This window comes from Natrix helvetica (assembly GCF_964273705.1).
Source record: "Natrix helvetica genome assembly, chromosome: 1".
In the NCBI taxonomy this organism is placed as follows: Eukaryota; Metazoa; Chordata; class Lepidosauria; order Squamata; family Natricidae; genus Natrix; species Natrix helvetica.
Genome location: NC_138548.1, coordinates 6553511 through 6569453, shown reverse-complemented (window position 1 = coordinate 6569453; position 15943 = coordinate 6553511). Strand labels below are relative to the sequence as shown.

General features: G+C 44.4%; 2 protein-coding genes across 2 annotated transcripts in view; one reads left to right on the top strand and one right to left on the bottom strand.

The window, feature by feature from the left end:
• Positions 1-764: 764 nt before the first annotated feature.
• MYDGF (myeloid derived growth factor) lies at positions 765-13542 on the bottom strand. Its single transcript, XM_081941645.1, has 6 exons — positions 13278-13542; positions 8481-8531; positions 6593-6654; positions 3693-3774; positions 2085-2157; positions 765-1356 (listed from the first exon to the last, which is right to left on the bottom strand). Exons 1-6 carry the CDS (start codon positions 13440-13442, stop codon positions 1277-1279), a joined length of 513 nt encoding a protein of 170 aa, XP_081797771.1. The 5' UTR covers positions 13443-13542; the 3' UTR covers positions 765-1276.
• A 164-nt stretch (positions 13543-13706) lies between these two features.
• Positions 13707-15943, top strand: part of LOC309384285 (uncharacterized protein) — a 38499-nt gene continuing 36262 nt past the window's right edge. The window contains exon 1 of the mRNA XM_081937599.1: positions 13707-13850. Within this exon, the coding sequence (XP_081793725.1) occupies positions 13770-13850 (81 nt within the window). The 5' untranslated portion in view covers positions 13707-13769. The remainder of the gene's footprint in view (positions 13851-15943) is intronic.

Below are 15943 nucleotides of genomic sequence, written 5' to 3'. Positions count from 1 at the left end.
CTAGGATGGTTTTTCACATTTACGTGTCAGGCCTGGAAGCTATCTTTTGCCTTTTGGATTTCACGCCTGCCATACTTTCTACTGTGGGAGAATGGGAGGGGGAATTATACAGAGTATGGGTGATGTGTAGCCATAACAACATTCTTCTCCGATAGTCAAGGTCACTTTTGTCCCTGCACCTGGACGGATGTGGATGGGAGGAATCTTCCTTCATGGCAGTGGAAGATTGGACCATGTGATAAACTTGTGGCTGTGGGGGCATGATCTTGAACTTTTAACTGGGCGGGGCAAACCTGGAAGCTTTCAGATTCGGGTTTTCCCAGATGTGCCAATATGACATCTGCAATAAATTGTAGCTTTGAGGCAACAGAAGCCTTGGAGTTCCTTTCATTGGGCTTGTTAGTTGGAATCCTGACTGTAGCAGTATTGCCATAGTAACCTGATCCAAATTCGGAGGCTTGGCAACTGACTTGTATTTATGGCGGTTGCAGTGTCCCAGGGTCACATGATCCCCATTTGCGACCTTCTGACAAGTAACAAAGACAGATTCGCTTAACAACCGGGGGACTAACTTAAGAACTGCAGTGATTCTCCTAACAACGGTGGCGAGAAAGGCCGTATAGCAGGGCAAAACTCCCTTAGCCAATGTCTCGCTTGACAACAGAAATTCTGGTCTTGATTGTGGTCATAACTTAACAAAAACTGTGTTTTCTCCTCTTCGGTAAGGGAAGCGAGGCGGAAAGGCAGGTGGAAACTCGCTGGCGTTGAGGATATAAATCTGTTTTTATTCATACCATTGCTCCATTTCACCCGGGGGGGGGGATTTTTTGGGAATGACCATTCGACCAATTTATGGGGAAGAGGCGGGGAGAGGGAAGGAAACTTTTTGTAAGGGATTACACACACATGCGCACAAACCAATTCCTGCAAAGGGATGAACTTTCTGCAAGTCTTTCGGGCTAAATCCTGCTCCAAGTGGACGCGGCCAGATCCTATGCAATCAGTTTTTGCAGCCACCGGATCCGAGATGCAGTACTCCTGTCCCCGGTTGGCTTCCCGCGCGTTGCAGGACACCCCCGATGCCACGGAAGAACGCCGTGGAAGGGAGCTCGCGAGTCCAAGGGTCATATGCGTGGCTTGTGTTTCTTTTCCCCAAATGTGTTCTTCTTGAAGGCGTGCTCAGGTGGACCTCGGGATCCGCGGAAAGAAGAGTCCCCCACCAAGAGCGACCCGAGGTCCCGCCGCATGTCTTCTCCGAGGCCAAGGTGGACGGGACTCACAGTTCGTCATGGGATTTTTCGGCCACGATCATCAGCTTGGAGAGTTCGGAGTGGAATTTGCCCTCGCGGTGAGACACTGGAAAGAGGAAGAGAGTGGCAGGAAGGTTAGAAATAGAATAGGAATAGAAAAAGAAATGGAATAGGGATAAGGATAGAAGAATTAGAATTGGAAGCAATTAGAATTAGAGAATTAGAATTAGAGAATTAAAGAATTAAACAATTATAATTAGAGATTCAAGAATTAGAATTAGAGAATTAGAATTACAGAATTAGAATAAGTATTAGAAAATTAGAATTAGAAATTAAAGAATTAGAAATTAAAGAATTAGAAAATTAGAATTAGAGAATTAGAATTAGAAAATTAGAATTAGAGAATTAAAGAATTAGAAGTATTAGAGAATTAGAATTAGAGAATTAGAATAAGTATTAGAGAATTAGAATTAGAGAATTAAAGAATTAGAATTAGAGAATTAGAATTAGAGAATTAGAGAATTAGAATTACAGAATTAGAATGAGAGAATTAAAGAATTAGAATTAGAATGAGAAAAATAGAATTAGAGATTAAAGAATTAGAATAACAAAATTAGAATGAGAGAATTAAAGAATTAGAATTAGAAAATTAGAATGAGAGAATTAAAGAATTAGAATTAGATAATTAGAATTAGAGAACTAGAATTAAAATTAGAATAGAATAGAAATGCAATGAACAGGGTTGGAAGGGACCTTGGAGGTCTTCTACTCCAGAGTTGGTCGAAAGACGAGCGGATGTCTAGATGTTACAAACAAACAAACAAACAAACTTGCCTGCCTGTTCCGTGACCGTGAATTCCTCCTCTTTTAAGGGGATGTCGTTCTGTCCTCCAACGCTAGCCGAGGACTGAAAGAAACAAACCCGTCAGTCAAGCAGGAGTGCCCAAAGGGCTCGACCCTACCCCTACGATTTTAATGACCTGTCCCTGAGACGAGAGGGAAGTGGGCAAAGTTGGCAAAGTTCAAAAAAGTCAACATGGCAGCCCCAACTCCACCGAGGAGATACTAGAGCACCCAAGGAAATCCTGTATAGTAAGGTTTCACAACTTTCACAAGTTGATGTATGTGGTCTTCGATCCCCAGAATTCCCCGGTCAACATGGTGGGACGTCAACCCCCAAAATCCCCAGCCAGCATGGATGAATAATCAGAATGGACTTCAACCCCCTAGAATTCCCCAGTCCACATGGGTAGACTTCAAGCCCCAGAATTCCCCAGGCAGCAAGCTGGCTGATGAATTCGGGGAATTGAAGTCTATATGTCTTCAGCAGTAGTTGAAAAACTCTTCTCTAGTAGCTGTGAGTTATGGGGGAGAGGGAGCCAAGCAGATGTGGCTGAAAACAGCAGTGCACTTGAGTGGGGGGTGTCAATGAAAGAATGACAACATGACCCACACTTAAAAGTATCGGATGGGAAGCTTAAAAAGGAGACCTATACTCTACCATAATGAGACCAGGGGGGAAGGTCAGGGTTGAACCAAGAGTAGATTAAGCTTTGTAACTAGATATTGGAAGACTGTTATCCTGTCTCCCCTAGTCCTTCTTTTCATTAAACTAGACATATCCAGTTCCTGCAACCGTTCATGTTTCAGCCTCCAGTCCCCTCATCATTTTTGTTGCTTTTCTCCATTAGCTCTGTCTTATCACTGTAAGTGCTTTCTGGGGCCCCTAGCAGAAGCCTCAGGAGCCTTCCCCAATTGGAGAGTTTATGGCTTTTTTATATGTTCTATTTACTATCGACCATTCAAAGGCACTCACCCCAAGACCAGTTTTGTCCTTGTATTGCATATATTATATATACAGGTGGTCCTCAGCTTACAACAGTTTGCTTACTGACCATTCAAAGTTACATCACCGAAAAAAGGGACTTACAACCGTTTTTTCAACTTATGACCGTTGCAGCATCCCCCATTGACATTCAGGTGCTTGGCAACTGGCTCACATTTATATCGGTTGCAGTGTCCCTGGGTCACGCCATCCCCTTTTGCGTCCTTCTGACAAGCAGAGTCCATGGGGAAGCCGGATTCACTTAATGGCTGTGCCACTAATTTAACAACTGCAGCAATTTATTTAACCAATGTGGCGAGAAAAGTCATAAAACGGGACAAGACTCCCTTAACCAGTTTTTCACTTTGCAATATAGGATTGGAGCTCAACTGAGGGCTACCTGTATAGGTATGTACCTCGTTGGTCCCAATATAAGGATGAAGCTGGTTGGGTGGTGCCTCCTAGTGGCCAGCAGAAAATACAGGAAGGCCCAAGAATTTTGTCGAAAGCGAACCCATAAACTGAGAGGGAGAAAGGGGCCCCCTCAATTCAAACTGTCATTCAAAACCTGGGTTACGGACCTGACCTTCCCCCAGCCCCCTTCAGATGGGACTCACGTAAGCCATGGCGTACTGGATCTTTGCTCCTTTCATCTCAGCTTTAAACTGGGTGAAGAAAAGGTAAGATTTTCCTTGGGGCCTAAAAGGAAAGGAAAAAAAGAGGAGGGGGAGGGGAGGAGGAGGAGGGGGAAGAGAAGGGGGAAGAGGAGGAGGAGGGAGGAGAAGGGAGGAGGAGGAGAAGGAGAAGGAGGGGAAGAGGAGGAGGAGAAAGAGGAGGAGGAGAAAGAGGAGAAGGAGAAGAAGGAGGAAAAAGGAGGAGGAGAAGGAGAAACGAGGAGGAGGAGGAGGAAAAAGAGGAGGAGGAGAAGGAGGAGAAAGAGGAGGAGGAGAAGGAGAAAGAGGAGGAGGAGGAGGAGAAGGAGAAGAAGGATGAGAAAGGAGGAGGAGAAGGAAGAGAAAGAGGAGGAGGAGAAAGAGGAGGAGAAGGAGGAGGAGAAGGAGAAGGAGGAGGAGGAGGAGGAGGAGGAGGAGGAGGAGAAGAAGAAGAAGAAGAAGAAGAAGAAGAAGAAGAAGAAGAAGAAGAAGAAGAAGAAGAAGAAGAAGAAGAAGAAGAAGAAGAAGAAGAAGAAGAAAATAATAGGTAGAGAAGAGAGGGGGGAGGGAAAGGGAAAGAGAAGGAAAAATTGGATTCAATTGAATTGCATGTTTTATTTGGCCAAGTCTGATTAGACCCCCAAGGAGTTTGTTTCCAGCACAGAAACACTCAGTGTACTTGCAAAGCCACAAGGAGAACGATAACAACAAGAATACCAATAAAAGGAGGATTTAAAGAAGATGATAAAAAGCATAAAGACTAACAAAGGTAAGCCCTCAACTTACAACCCGAACTGAGCCCAAAATTTACGACGCTAAGTGAGAAATTTGTCACGTGAGGTTTTGCCCCATTTCACGACTTTTCTTGCCCTCTTTGCGAAGTGAATCACTGCAGTCGTTAAATTAGTCAGACGCCCGCTAAGTGAATCTGGTTTTCCCATTACTTCTTTTCATTAAGCTAGACACACCCAGTTCCTGCAACCGTTCTTCATGTTTTAGTCTCCAGTCCCCTAATCATCTTTGTTGCTCTTCTCTGCACTCTTTCTCGAGTCTCCACATCTTTTCTACATCGTGGCGACCAAAACTGAATGCAGTATTCCAAGTGTGGCCTTACCAAGGCCTTATAAAGTGGTATTAACCCTTCACATGATCTTGATTCCCTCTGTTGATGCAGCCTAGGAATTAATAAAGGGCTTTTTTGGCAGCTGTAGGACATTGCTGGTTCATATTTAAGCAATTGTCCACTAGACACTGTGGGGAAATTCTACGCAGCTTGCAACAATAAAAAAAAAAAGAAATGAAAAGAGTGGAAACAAATACTCAGGTTTCCTTCCTGAAACAGAATCACAAGTTTGAGAGAGGAACTGGCTGCACGAATGTACCTAATGTTGCATTTTGGAGATGAAAGGTATTTAAACTTAAGTCCCTGTGAATTTTGCAACGAATTTCATCAAGTCAATTCAGGTGTTTAGCAGGGGGGGAATGCAATATTTAATTTAATATTTAAATATTTAATTTAAATTTCTCCTTAGTTCCAAGTTGCTTCTCTCCTTGATTAGTTTCCACCCATTGCTTCTTGTTCTGCCCTCAGGTGCCTTGGAGAATAGTTTGACTCCCTCTTCTTTGTGGCAACCCCTGAGATATTGGAAGACTGCTATCCTGTCTCCCCTAGTCCTTCTTTCTATTAAACTAGACATACCCAGTTCCTGCAACCGTTCTTTATATGTTTTAGCCTCCAGTCCCCTAATCCTCTTTGTTGCTCTTCTCTGCACTCTTTCTAATATCTCCACATCTTTTTTTACATCGTGGTGACCAAAACTGGATGCAAATATTCCAAGTGTGGTGGAATGGACATTCCTGGGGCTCTCCCTCACGCTGTTTTAAGGTGATTGATGTCTTAAAAGCAGTGTTTCTCAACCTTGGCAATTTGAAGATGTGTGGACTTCAAGTCCCAGAATTCTCCAGCCAGCGTTGCTGGCTGGAGAATTCTGGGAGTTGAAGTCCACGCATCTTCAAACTGCCAAGGTTGAGAAACACTGTGACTTAAACTGATTGACAAAAGCACATCGCTAGCAGTTCGTTTCATGATTATTCGAAGTTGCAACATCACTGAAAAGTGTGACTTAGGACCATTTTTCAGACTTACGCAGCATCCCCCTGGGCGTGTGGTCAAAATTCAGATGCGTGGCAACTGTCTCACACTTATGATGGTCGCAGCATCCCGGGGGTCAGATGTGATCCCTTTTATGACCCTCTGACAACAGAGTCCAAGGAGAAGCCAGATTCGCTTAACCACCGTGTTGTTAACTTAACAACGGCAGTGATCCGCTTAACAACCGTGGCAAGAAAGGTGGTACAATGGGGCAAATACTCACTTAACGAATACCTCACTTAATGGCCTAAATTTCGGGCGCAATTGTCACACGTTGAGGATGACATGGATCTTGGCAAAATATTTTAATTTTGATGGACTGATCCGATTGTTCTTTCAGTGGAATACAGGTAGTCCTCGACTTACGACCATTCGTAGAGTGACCGTTCAAAGTTACAATGGCTCTGAAAAGTGATTTAAGGACCGCATTTCTCCCTTACGACTGGGTGCAGCAACCCTGTGGTCACGTGATCAAAATTCAGACTGTTGGCCAGTGACTCACATTTATGATGATTGCAGAGTATATGTGATCCCCCTTTTGCGACCGTCTGACGAACCAAGTCAATGGGGGAGCCAGGTTCCCTTAACACCTGCAGTGATTCACTTGTGAGAAGAAACGTCGTAAAATGGAGCAAACTCACTAAACAGCCGTTTGGTGGTGGTAAGGCGAGGACTACCTGTAAAGCTTACAACCGTAACGGGGGGGGCGTACCTCCAGATTGAACAGGAAAAGAGCTTCTTGTCTTCGTTGACCCCAATAATCATTTCCCAGTGCTGAAATCAGAGAGAAGGGTGGAGGTCATTAAATAGAATTAGAATAGAATAGAATAGAATAGAATAGAATAGAATAGAATAGAATAGAATAGAATAGAATAGAATAAGAATAGAATAAGAATTAGAATGGAACAGAATAGAATAAATAGAATAGAACAGAATAAGAATTAGAATAGAATTAGAATAGAATAGAATGGAACAGAATAAAATAGAAGAGAAGAATATAAATATATTGGAGAAGGGAAGAAGAGAAGAAACGAGACAATGGAATAGAATTACAAAATAGAATAGAATAGAATAGAATACGGAATGGGAATGAGAATTCAATTGAATTACAGAATAGAATTGAAGAGAATAGGACTAGGAATAAGAATAACTTTATTGTCATTTTAAATGTACACTAGGCATACATTAAATGAAATTTCGTTGCCTGCAGCTCTCAAAGGCTCACCCCCTCCAATATACTCTAGTCTACACAAACATGACAAAATGAATAAACAAAATACAAAATTATGTACTATAGATATCCACTATATTATGTGACACAGACATCTGTGAACATTTCCGCCTATCTGCCTACGGGGAAGTCAACAGCCTTGGGCTCCCTTGGCCAAGAGTAAGACAGGCAAAGCATGCTGGGAAATAATTTCTCTGCAGGGAGACACCCCGCTCCCCCACCCCAAAAAAAGAATCCGATGGCAGGTTCAACCCCAAATTTGGTAGGGATCTAACCAGCATCCATAACAAGAATGAGAGTCCAACAAAAAAGAATATTTGTAGTTCAGGGTTGAAGTGGGGTCGTCCTTGGTGGTCTCTGAGCTGGGTGGTTTTCTTGCAGACGTTTCATGATCCAACTAGGGAACATCATCAGTGCTAGAAGGAAGTGGGGTTTTGGAGGAGGAGGAAGGAGAAGGACTGTGGGGTCCTTGGTGCTCTTTTAGCTTGGTTGTTTTCTGGGAGATGTTTCATGGCCCAGCTAGGGAACATCATCAATCCTGATCAAGTAACCACAAAGCATCATTCCTACTGATGCTGACAGAGCAAGCCACTACTAGTATATAAAAGGAGAGCAGTCCCCACTCTCTTCAAGCTCTGATGATGTTACCTAGTTGGGTAAAGAAATGTCTGCAAGAAAACAGCTCAGAGAGCAATAAGGGCCCTACAATCCTCCTCCTCCTCCTCTCCGCAAACCCCACTTTCTTCTAGAACTGATGAGGTTACTTAATGGGGTAATGAAACGTCCAAGATCAGAGAGCTCACAATCCTCCTCTTCTTCCCCTCCCCCCTCTGCAAACCCCACTCCCTTCTAGCTCTGATGATGTTACCTAGTCAGGTAATTAAATGTCTGCAAGAAAATCTCCAAGCTCAGAGAGCAATAAAGACCTGACAGTACTTCCTCCTCTTCCCCCCCCACCCCACCCCGCTCCCCCTTCACTCCACAAACCCCACTCCCTTTTAGCACTGATGATGTTCCCTAGTTGGGTAATGAAACGTCAGCAAAAAAAATCCAAACTCAGAGAGCAGTATGGATCCCACAATCCTCCTCCTCCTCCTTCACAAACCCTACTCCCTTCTAGCACTGATGAGGTGATCTAGTCGGGTCTGCAAGAAAGCATCCAAGCTCAAAGCGCCTCCAGAAAATGAGATTCTCGGGCCAATTGGGCTTCCTCACCCTCACCGCCACTTCTCCCTCTTCTAGGGCTGAGGCCTTCCCTCCGCATAAGCTGGCCTGCTGTGTGGGTGTTCAGTTTTGCGAGACGCAGAGGTCTCGTTGTCTAGGTCCATGTAGAACGGATCACACAAGGGGTGGAAAGAAGACCACTTACCTCGTTCGTCCCGCCCTGAGCTGCGTAGGTAAAGCTGCAGGTAACGTCTCCCTGTAGAAAACAACGCAAGAAATGGTCAAGAAGCAAAAATCACGGTCTTCAAACACAAAGGTTTGGGCTGGTGTGACATGCCTAATCCGAGGCAGTCCTTGGCTTACGACCACAATTTCCGCTGCTGAGCGAGAAAGTGGTTCAGTCAGTTTGGCCTCATTTTATGACCTTGCTTGCTGCAGTGGTTAAGTGAATCGCTGAACCAGTGGTTCAATTCGTAACACGGTTGTTAAGTGAACCTGAGTTCCCCATGGAGTTTGCTTGTTACCCCAGAACAATGCAACCGTCGTAAATAGGAGCCAGTTGCCAAGTGTCCGAATTTTGAACGTGTGACTGTGGGACTCTCTCTCATTAAGTGGGAACCGTCATTCAATGGGAAAATGTCCCTTTGACGTCACTTTTGGGGAACTTCCAATGGTCACCAGATGAATGGCTATAAATCGAGGGCTATCTGTATTGAATGAAGCCATGCTAATCATTAACACATTAAATATAAAATCCATCTTGGTTCTGTAGTGTTTTGATGCAACCTCTCCAGCAGCCTGCAGGAGATAAGCAGGGATTAACACCAGACAAACAATCACGCAGAAAACAATATCCTGATCAAGGAACTACCAAGGAAAAAACACTCTCCCAGCAACGGCGATGGGACAAACGGCTTACGTATAGACAGAAAAAACTCTACTCCCTTCTAGCACTGATATTACTATCAGGGTTCCAAGTAATAGTACCAAAGCAATCCGCATGGAGTTCCCTCAAAGTATGAGTTTATTAGGAATGTCATATTGGCACGGCTGGTGAAAACCAGATTCTGTAGGACGCGAGATTTTTCCCGCCCAAGTCCAAACCCGAAGTTCCTTCTCCCCAGGCCATTCGTCCATCACATGGTCCAATCAGGTCACAGTCCCAGCTCTGACGGGCTTTTGCCAGGGAGCATCCTTGGCTCCCACAGGAAAGAATGTTATTTTGGCTACACATCTCCCAGCTATCTCTCTCTCTCCCTTCACGTTTCCACAGCTCCAACAGGCAGCCATGAAGATGCTCCCAAAATGGCTTCAGGGCTGACAGTTACCTAGTTGGGTCGTGAAACGCCTGCAAGAAAGCAAGCAATTTCAGAGAGCGCCAAGGACGACCTACCTCCTCCTTTCCACAAACCCCACTCCCTTCTAGCACTGATGATGTTACCTAGTTGGGTCAGGAAACGTCCACAAGTAAACAGAGAAGCTCAGAGAGCACCAAGGATGACCTCAGTCCTCCTCTTCCCCACAAACCCCACTCCCTTTCTAACACTGATGGTGTTCCCTAGTTGGGTTGTGAAACGATTACAAGAAAACATCCACGATTGAATGATTCCTCCTCATTCCCCTCCACTCTGCAAATCCTACTCCCTTCTAGCACTGATGATGTTACCTAGTTGGGTCATGAAACGCCTGCAAGAAAACAGACAAGCTCAGAGAGCACCAAGGATGACCTCAGTCCTCCTCTTCCCCACAAACCCCACTCCCTTTCTAACACTGATGGTGTTCCCTAGTTGGGTTGTGAAACGATTGCAAGAAAACATCCAAATTCGTAAAGCAACAAGGATTCTACGTGATCATTGTTCCCTTATCTCCTACGGCCAAGGAACTTCTCGTTGGTCTCCCATCCGATATAAATCAAGGCCAACCATTTAATTTTTGAGCTCAGCACAGATTATTTTGGTCCTTCAGGTCAAACGGCTTAACAGACGATGATCCGAATCAGCTTCTAAGCCTTATCCTCATCCCTCCTTCTCATTTTGATTGTCATTTTAAAAGTTTTTACGGTGCCCAGCTGCTAATGAATGTGAGGGGTTTTGGGTTTTTTTGTTTTACAAAAAGAACCAAACATACTGAAACCGATGGGGGGAAAATACGACGCTAGAGAATAAGGAAGGCTAAAAATGGGCAAAAGATATTTAAAAAACAACAACAGGTATGATTTAAAACAAACCAACCCGCACAATCCAAAGGGTCAGGTCTTCCTTCACCACAACCACCAGGAAAAAAATAAACTAGAAATTATTTCTGCTCCCATTTAGCAGCTCCTGATTTGACTTGGCACAGAAGCCAGGAATTGTCGTTTAATAATGGTTAGTTAAAAAAATGTGGTTCGTTTTTTTGCTTCCGTTTCACAATTAAATTCTGTTTCTGTCGTGGATTTAGATTGTGCTGCTTATTTTATTTTTTTCCTATCCGTGTGTTGGTTTTCTTCTAGATTGGCTACAACATAATGTTTATTTTAATTATGCTTTCCATCAACATTTTACCAGTTGTATGTTTTTACTGGACGGCTGCAACATGCTGGAATCTTTGTAAATTTGGCAGTATGGAGAAGGAGTGCTCCCTTTTTTACGAAGAATGAAAGAATGACTAAAATTAGCTACCTACCAATTTTAATTTTAATTTTTATTCCAACTCAATTATTTTTTATAAGTAACTAGCCGATAACCCGGCGTTGCCAGGGTATTTATTTATAGGGGGAAAATGTCCCGACCAAATGTAATTTCTAATGTTGGAATTTCCCCCTTACCAGAGGGAGCCCCCTTGTGGAGTACTGTGAAGCTGTTACCGTGCACTGTTCAGTAGAAGCCATTTTACGGCAATATGGGAGAAGCCGTTTTAAGGCACAACAGGCTGTATTTGAACAGAACACACACACACACCGAAGGGTGTTAGGGGTGTCTTACCCCCACAGTATTTTTCTCCAGAGAGTAAGTCATCTGAGTACCAAGTTTGGTTGAAATTGCTTGAGGCGTTCCAGAGTTCCAACACACACACACATCCAGATAGATGATTGAAGATAGATAGATAGATAGATAGATAGATAGATAGATAGATAGATAGATAGATAGATAGATGGATAGATGGATAGATGGATAGATGGATAGATGGATAGATGGATAGATGGATAGATGGATAGATATAGATTGATTGATTGATTAAAGGTAGCAAACATATGTAACACAGGCAGTTCTTGTCTTTTGACCACAATAGAGCCCAAAATTTATGTTGCTAAGCGAGACAGTAATTAAGTGAGTTTTGCTCCATTTTACAACCTTTCTTGCTACAGTTAAGGGAATCACTGCTGGTAAGTTGGTAACAAAGTCATTAAGTGAATCTGGCTTCCCCGTTGACGTTGTTTGTCAGGAGGTCACAAAGGGGGACCATGTGACACTGCAACCTTCATAAATATGAGTGTTGCCAAGGGTCCAAATTTTGATCATGTGATCCTAGGGATGCTGCAATGGTCATAAGTGTGAAAAAGGGTCAAACTATAACTTCGAATGGTCACTAAATGAACTGTTGTAAATCAAGGACTCCCTGTATTCTTTCTTTCTCCTATTTTCCCTGCAACAACAATCCTGTAAGGTGGATAGGGACTGAGAGAAAGCCCAAAGACTACAATTCCCAGTCTCCTGGTGATTGGCCCAAAGTCACCCAGCCAGGTTTCATGTTTAATGAGGGATTAGAACTCCCAGTTTCCTGGTGATTGGCCCAAAGTCACCTAGCCAGGTTTCATAGCTAAGGAAAAACTACAATTCCCAGTCTCCTGGTGATTGGCCCAAAGTCATCTAGCCAGGTTTCATAGCTAAGAACTAAAATTCCCAGTCTCCAGGTGATTGGCCCAAAGTCACCCAGCCAGGTTTCATGGCTAAGGAAGGACTAGAATTCACAATCTCCTGGTGATTGGCCCAAAGTCACTTAGCCAGGTTTCATGGCTAAGGAAAGACTAGAACTCCCAGTCTCCTGGTGATTGGCCCAAAGTCACCCAGCCAGCTTTCATGCCTAAGGAAGGACTAGAATTCCCAGTCTCCTCGTGATTGGCCCAAAGTCACCTAGCCAGCTTTCATGGCTAAGGAAAGACTAGAACTCACTGCCTCCTGGTGATTGGCCCAAAGTCACCTAACCTGCTTTCCTGGCTAAGGAAGGACTAGAATTCAGGTAGTCCTCGACTTACCATTGTTTGTTTAGTGACCGTCTTAAGTTACAACAGCACTGAAAAAAGTGACTTATGACCGTTTTTTCACACTTGTTATTAACAACTGCAGTGATTCGCTTAACAACTGTGGCAGGAAAGGTTGTCAAACGGGGCAAACCTCACTTAACAAATGTCTCACTTAGCAACAGAAATATTGGGCTCAATTGTGGCTGTAAGTCGAGGACTTGCCTATCCTTTATATAATATAAAAAAAAAACTTCAGCAATAATCCTGGGGGGAAAAATTGGAAGAAGTGCAATGCAACGCGCGAAGCCCATAAAAATCGAATTTACCCCCTATCAAGAGATTAATATGCAGTAAAAAAAAAGAAATTATAATAGAAAGGCTGGAAATGTAGGGAAAGAAGTTTAAAGGGGCAGTCACATAAATGTGAGAAATTAAGAGAACGCCACAGCATGAACGGAGCCAACGGCGAGTGCTGCCATCTCGTAGGCAAGAGCAAAACCGTGGCAGGGGCTCTACCACCCATTTACTCCGGGGTTAACTTGGTCCACCCATTATGAACTACAATTCTGCATTTAGCCACTTTCTACGGACACCTGGTCGGGACATGCCAAAACGCTCCGTTTCTCCCGCCTTCGGCTCGCTGGCGACCAATCACAGCACCACAAAAAAGACCCGCTCCTCCCTTCGACCAATCGGAAGCTACCTTTAAGGGACGCAAGACTCAAGCCAACCAATCGGAGGCCGCCACCTAGCTCTCTGCCCTGTCTCGTTCGCTCTCACCAGGTTTTGCGAATACGAGTGAACCATCCCGCCGGGTCTGACATTGAAGTCGGCTGTGATGGGCTCCTGCTTTGCCCCGACGGCCGAGAGAAGGAGCTGCAGGAGGAAGAAGGACGTCAAACTCTCCCAAAGCCTCCGGTTGCCGAGTAACCTGGGAGCCACCATCTTGGAAGAAGAAACGAAAAAAACCGTGGCCAGCTGATTGAGCTACGGGGAGCTGGAGCACCCAAAGCGCGTTTTAATGTTCAGCGCAGGCACTTTTGATTCTGGGAGGCCAAGGCGGCCATCTTTTAAGCGGGCGCCGGCGGATATTCAGTGGGAGTTGCCAGATTTTGGCTGCAAATTGCGGATGACCTCTAGAGGGCAGCAAAGAATGCCAAAATCAGGACCTCTCTCCTGCCATTGGCTAGCAAAGGAATTCTGGGAGTTGGAGTTCACACAGCTGCACGTGGCCTAAATTTCAAAACGCACTGCAGCGGGAAATCTGTTGATATGCAAAGTTGTCTGAATAATTGTTGCACTGAGCTATCTCTGTGTAGGGAACTGGTGTTGGATGCAACATCAGCAGGAAGAGTGAAGCGGTAGCTAAATGTAATACAATATTTTAAAATAAATAAGTGGCTATCTTACTATTAGGACCCAATGAAACAGCTGCAAAAGTTAGAAAATTGAGAAGTTGGAGGAAGGAGGAGCAAAGAGCCAATTTGGTCTAGGGGTTAAGGCAGCAGAATCAAAACCGGGAGACTGTGAGTGGTAGTACTTTCTTAGCAATGAAAACTGGTTGGGTGACTTTGGCGCCAATCACCAGGAGACTGAGTTCTAGTCCCACCTTAGCCATGAAAGCCAGCTGGATGACTTTCGGCCAATCACCAGGAAACAGTGAGTTCAAGTCCCGCCTTAGCCATGAAAGCTGGTTGGGTGACTTTGGGCCAATCACCAGGAGACTGTGAGTTCTAGTCCCACCTTAGCCATGAAAGCCAGCTGGATGACTTTGGGCTAATCACCAGGAGATGGTGAGTTCTAGTGCTGCCTTAGTTATGAAAGCTGTATAGGTGACTTGAGGCCAATCACCAGGAGACTGTGAGTTCTAGTCCCACCTTAGCCATGAAAGCCAGCTGGATGACTTTGGGCTAATCACCAGGAGATGGTGAGTTCTAGTGCTGCCTTAGTTATGAAAGCTGTATAGGTGACTTGAGGCCAATCACCAGGAGACTGTGAGTTCTAGTCCCACCTTAGCCATGAAAGCCAGCTGGATGACTTTGGGCTAATCACCAGGAGATGGTGAGTTCTAGTGCTGCCTTAGTTATGAAAGCTGTATAGGTGACTTGAGGCCAATCACCAGGAGACTGTGAGTTCTAGTCCCACCTTAGCCATGAAAGCCAGCTGGATGACTTGGGGCCAATCACCAAGAGACAGTGAGTTCAAGTCCCGCCTTAGCCATGAAACCTGGTTGGGTGACTGATTGATTGATTGATTTGATTTATTAGATTTATATTGACTGGTGCCAATTACCAGGAGACAATGAGTTCTAGTCCCACTTTAGCCATGAAAGCCAGCTGGGTGACTTTGGGCTAATCACCAGGAGACAGTGAGTTCTGGAATTAAGGAGAAACTTCCTGACAATTAATTAGTGGAACTTCTAACCTTCAGAAGTTGTGGATGCTTCATCACTGGAGACCAAACAGTCACTTGTCTGAAATGGGATAGGGTCTCTTGCTTGAGCAGGGGGTTGGACTAGAAGACCTCCAATGTCCCTTGCAGCTCTATTCTGATTAATTAATTGACTGCATAAATAGACTTTCTCCTGAATTATCTTTGCTCAGCCTGGCCTTAACATCTCTCATTCGCGCATTTATTACTGTCATAAATAAAGGAATCCCTCTAGCTTGTCAGTTCGCCTCTTCTCGTTTCTTCCTTTCCTCCTGTGAATCCTCAGCAGAGGCCGGGTTCCTGAGGGTTTGTTCACCCATTTTAATAATCACACTCATTAACCTTCCCTCTGGGCGATATGGTGCCCTCTTTTTATTGCTTTTTTAAACGTGACAGCTGTCAGAATTGTTCCGGAGCTGAGCAAGGCTTTAAAAACCTGTCTCCTAAGTAAATTCAATTTCCCTCGAGAGATTCAGCGTAGGGTTTGTTATATGGAAGCTCTGGTAACTGACACTCAAAGCAGACAGTGAAAAGTAGAATATAAAGACAATCAAGCTAATGATCGTAAGTGTAGAACTGGCAAGAGAGATTAGGATCAACCGTCAAGAGGAAAAGAATTGACACCTGACTTCTGAAGAACATTTGGAGGGGGTGGGATAGGAAATTGGCTGTGTAGGAAGTTAGCACCCACCCCTCTCCTAGGAAAATGAGATATTTTAGGAAATACTAAAAAGGCAGACATATATTTCCCTGGATAAGGCAGGGAAACAGACTCACTCTTAATAGCCCCCAACTTTGTTAATGGGCCATTTTAAAAAAGCGTGAGCTAGTCTACATAACAAAGGTGGGATTGGCCTTCTGCAGAAACTCACCACCTGGCATCTGGGAAGTCAACCAAGCTTGGACTCAAAAAGGCACACAAACTACAAAGTTAGCTAAGACCCTCCCCCACCTCCCGCCCCTGGGAGTCTGACAACCAATCAGAATACAGAAAGGTAAGTTTGTGTGGGAACGCC

Coding starts and splice junctions, on each gene's coding strand:
- MYDGF (XM_081941645.1), bottom strand. CDS start 13,442: ATGGTGGCTCCCAGGTTACTCGGCAACCGGAGGCTTTGGGAGAGTTTG. Junction 3,775..6,592: donor TTTTCCTGTTCAATCTGGAG/GTACGCCCCCCC, acceptor CTTTCCTTTTAG/GCCCCAAGGAAAATCTTACC. Junction 2,158..3,692: donor TCCAGTACGCCATGGCTTAC/GTGAGTCCCATC, acceptor TGTTTCTTTCAG/TCCTCGGCTAGCGTTGGAGG.